The sequence below is a fragment of the Cajanus cajan genome, chromosome 3 (genome assembly GCF_000230855.2).
Source record: "Cajanus cajan strain Asha chromosome 3, NIPB_CcT2T_4, whole genome shotgun sequence".
NCBI lineage: Eukaryota > Viridiplantae > Streptophyta > Magnoliopsida > Fabales > Fabaceae > Cajanus > Cajanus cajan.
The window spans coordinates 57,393,567-57,397,763 of NC_138519.1; the positions used below are offsets into that span (position 1 = coordinate 57,393,567).

Sequence of the window (4,197 nt, forward strand, 5' to 3'; positions counted from 1 at the left end):
GAAGCCACATTAGACGAGCAACAGACAACGCAAGCCACTCAGTCAACATGGACAGCGACGCTGCAACCCTAAGGCGGCTGATCGACCAAGTCGAGCAGATGCGACAACAGCACGACGCCGACCTTCAAAACATGCGCACCCAGCACGAAAACGACCTTGCAGCGATGCGGACCGCTAATGAAGCAGACCTCGCAGCATTACGTGCCAAGAACGAGCGCATTCGCGCCCAGCTCCCTCGACACCACTCCGAACAACCTCCGCACGAGAGCAACACTCATGAGGAGGAGGCACATTCAGCCTCCTAATCTCGAGCGACGACCAAGGCACCGACTTCACGGCCCGCCACGCACCGGTCTCATGCATCCACGCACAGATCAGGGCAGGGTACTAGCAGGGCCCCCACCCATGTCTCTGAGGGCCAAGAACCCTTCCGCCGTCATCCTTTTGTGGATGGCATTATGGAGACCCCACTGCCCCGCGGGTGGAAGCCCCTCCACCTCGACCGCTACGACAGCACCACGGACCCCGACGAGCACGTCGACTCGTACACAACTCAGGTAAACCTCTACACTAACAGCGACGCTATATTGTGTAGGGTTTTTCGGACCTCACTCAAGGGACCCGCGCTTCATTGGTACACCCAACTACCAGCCGGATCCATCGACAGCTTTGCCACCTTGGTGCGGCGATTCGTGGCACAATACGCCACCAGCCGGCCTCACCATACAACCTCGGCCGCCTTGGCCAACCTCAGGCAGAACGATGATGAATCTCTGCGAGCTTTCATGGAGCGCTTCTCCAACATCTCGGTTCGGATCCAGAATCTAAACCCGGAGGTCGCCCTGCACGCCATGCTCATGGCACTGAAACCCGGATCATTTGTCGACAGCCTATGCCGCGATGCCCCCCGCGACATGGATGAGCTGCGTGCCCGCGCCGCTGGCTACATTCAGATGGAAGAGCACTCGGCCTTCCGCGACCAAGTTCGCGGGAAGGGCCCCGCAAAACTGGAACAGGGCCACAAGGATAAGGTAAAAGTCAATAATGACAGCCAATTCAAGAAGTCGGCCAGAGCCAACAGAAGCGGGAGGTATGACTTCTACACTCCCCTAAACGCCCTGAGAGTCCACATCCTGGAAGAAGTCGGTAATAATAACCTACTAGCCCTCCCACCACCCGGCCACACCCCCAACAATGCCGATCAGTCCAAACACTGTCGGTACCACAGGAACTATGGCCACACCACTGACGAGTGTCGCATGCTCCGGGACCGCATCGAAGAGCTCATCCAGGCAGGCCACCTCTGCCACTACATCCAGCGACAGCCAGGTTCCCGAGGTGGCTCTGGAGGCCGGGGACGCGGGAGAGGCCGCGGGTCAGGAGCTCGCACAGACTTACCCACAGGGTCCCAACAAAATGCTAACGGCGCGATACAGGCCGAAATAAGTCAGGAAAAAGCATCGGCTCCCTTACGGGGAGTAATCAACACGATTGCAGGTGGTTTTGCGGGAGGAGGCGCCAGCAGCTCGGCCCGAAGAAGACACCTGCAGAGCATCAACTGCGTCCACTCTACCACCTCGGCCCCGCACCAAAGCTCACCACCGATCTCCTTCTCCGATGAAGATTACGCCGGCGTCAGCCCTAACCAGGATGACCCCATGGTCATCATCGTGGAGATAGCCAACTGGAAAGTGCAGAAAACACTCATTGACCAGGGAAGCTCGGCTGACGTCCTGTACTGGCCGACTTTCCTCAAACTAGACGTCCCCCACTCTCTCATTCAACCTCACACGGAGCCCCTAGTCGGCTTCGCGGGAGAACGAGTTCACACTCGGGGATACGTAGACTTGCTGACAACTTTCGGAACGCCACCAGATACAAGGCGGGTCATGGTCCGGTACCTCCTCGTGGAAGCCAACACTTCCTACAACATTATCATCGGGAGGCCAACCTTGAACCAACTCGGAGCGGTAGTGTCAACCCCACACCTCACTATGAAGTTCCCGGGCAAAGACGGTCAGGTCATCTCCGTCAAAGCTAATCAGAAGATAGCTCGACAATGCTACGACGAGAGTCTGAAGATCTCCTCGTCAAGCAAGCAAAGCGAGGGGAATCCCCCCACTATAGCTCCTTAAGTTTTTTGCTTAATCTTCTTTTACTTTCAGTACGAATAATCTGTGCACTCTTTTCCCGCCTCGGTCCTCGACTGAGAGGGTTTTTAACGAGGCACGTAAGAACAAATCAAAAAAATTATACGTTTTGCTCAATCCATTTCCTCACGAAATGTTGTTGTAACACTCGAAGTTAAACTAGCCTCTTAAACGAAAATCCGAGGTCGAGCACGAACCTCAGGACTCTCAGCATAAAGTCGAATTCGAACCTTAATTATGTTGTTCATTTTAAAGCGAGGTCGAACACGAACCTCGAACACGAAAATCCGGGGTCGAGCACGAACCTCGGGACTCTAAGCATAAGGTCGAATTCGAACCTTAATTGAGTTGTTCATTTTAAAGCGAGGTCGAACACGAACCTCGAACACGAAAATCCGGGGTCGAGCACGAACCTCGAGACACTCAGCATAAGGTCGAATTCGAACCTTAATTATGTTGTTCATTTTAAAGCTAGGTCGAACACGAACCTCGAACACGAAAATCCGGGGTCGAGCACAAACCTCGGGACTCTTAGCATAAGGTCGAATTCAAACCTTAATTGTGTTGTTCATTTTAAAGCGAGGTCGAACACGAACCTCGAACACGAAAATCCGGGGTCGAGCATGAACCTCGGGACTCTCAGCATAAGGTCGAATTCGAACCTTAATTATGTTGTTCATTTTAAAGCGAGGTCGAACACGAACCTCGAACACGAAAATCCGGGGTCGAGCACGAACCTCGGGACTCTCAGCATAAGGTCGAATTCGAACCATAATTATGTTGTTCATTTTAAAGCGAGGTCGAACACGAACCTCGAACATGATAATCCGGGGTCGAGTACGAAGCTCGGGACTCTCAGCATAAGGTCGAATTCGAACCTTAATTGTGTTGTTCATTTTAAAGCGAGGTCGAACACGTACCTCGAACACGAAAATCCGGGGTCGAGCACGAACCTCGGGACTCCAAGCATAAGGTTGAATTCGAACCTTAATTGTGTTGTTCATTTTAAAGCGAGGTCGAACACGAACCTCGAACACGAAAACCCGGGGTCGAGCACGAATCTCGGGACTCTCCACATAAGGTCAAATTCGAACCATAATTATGTTGTTCATTTTAAAGCGAGGTCGAACACGAACCTCGAAGATGATAATCCGGGGTCGAGTACGAACCTCAGGACTCTCAGCATAAGCTCGAATTTGAACCTTAATTGTGTTGTTCATTTTAAAGCGAGGTCGAACACGAACCTCGAACACGAAAATCCGGGGACGAGCACAAACCTCGGGACTCCAAGCATAAGGACGAATTCGAACCTTAATTGTGTTGTTCTTTTTAAAGCGAGGTCGAACACGAACCTCGAACATGATAATCCGGGGTCGAGCACGAACCTCGGGACTCGAAGCATAAGGTCGAATTCGAACCTTAATTGAGTTGTTCATTTTAAAGCGAGGTCGAACACGAACCTCGAACACGAAAATCCGGGGTCGAGCACGAACCTAGGGACTCTCAGCATAAGGTCGAATTCGAACCTTAATTATGTTGTTCATTTTAAAGCGAGGTCGAACACGAAAATCTGGGGTCGAGCACGAACCTCGGGACTCTCAGCATAAGGTCGAATTTGAACCTTAATTATGTTGTTCATTTTAAAGCGAGGTCGAACCCGAACCTCGAACATGATAATCCGGGGTCGAGTACGAACCTCGGGACTCCAAGCATAAGGTCAAATTCGAACCTTAATTGTGTTGTTCATTTTAAAGCGAGGTCGAAGACGAACCTCGAACACGAAAATCCGGGGTCGAGCACGAACCTCGGGACTCCAAGCATAGGGTCGAATTCGAACCTTAATTGTGTTGTTCATTTTAAAGTGAGGTCGAACACGAACCTCGAATACGAAAATCCGGGGTCGAGCACGAACCTCGGGACTCTCAGCACAAGGTCGAATTCGAACCTTAATTATGTTGTTCATTTTAAAGCGAGGTCGAACACGAACCTCGAACAGGATAATCCGGGGTCGAGTACGAACCTCGGGACTCTCAGCATAAGGTCGAAT

General features: G+C 51.8%; 1 protein-coding gene across 1 annotated transcript; it reads left to right on the forward strand.

Annotated features, from left to right (window-relative positions):
• The first annotated feature begins 458 nt into the window (after nucleotides 1–458).
• Nucleotides 459–2,174, forward strand: LOC145956345 (uncharacterized). Its single transcript, XM_083071931.1, has 2 exons — nucleotides 459–1,478; nucleotides 2,166–2,174. Exons 1-2 carry the CDS (start codon nucleotides 459–461, stop codon nucleotides 2,172–2,174), a joined length of 1,029 nt encoding a protein of 342 aa, XP_082928057.1.
• Nucleotides 2,175–4,197: the final 2,023 nt, after the last annotated feature.

What these genes read in the sequence shown, in the direction of transcription:
- LOC145956345 (XM_083071931.1), top strand. Translation starts at nt 459, where the DNA reads ATGGAGACCCCACTGCCCCGCGGGTGGAAGCCCCTCCACCTCGACCGC.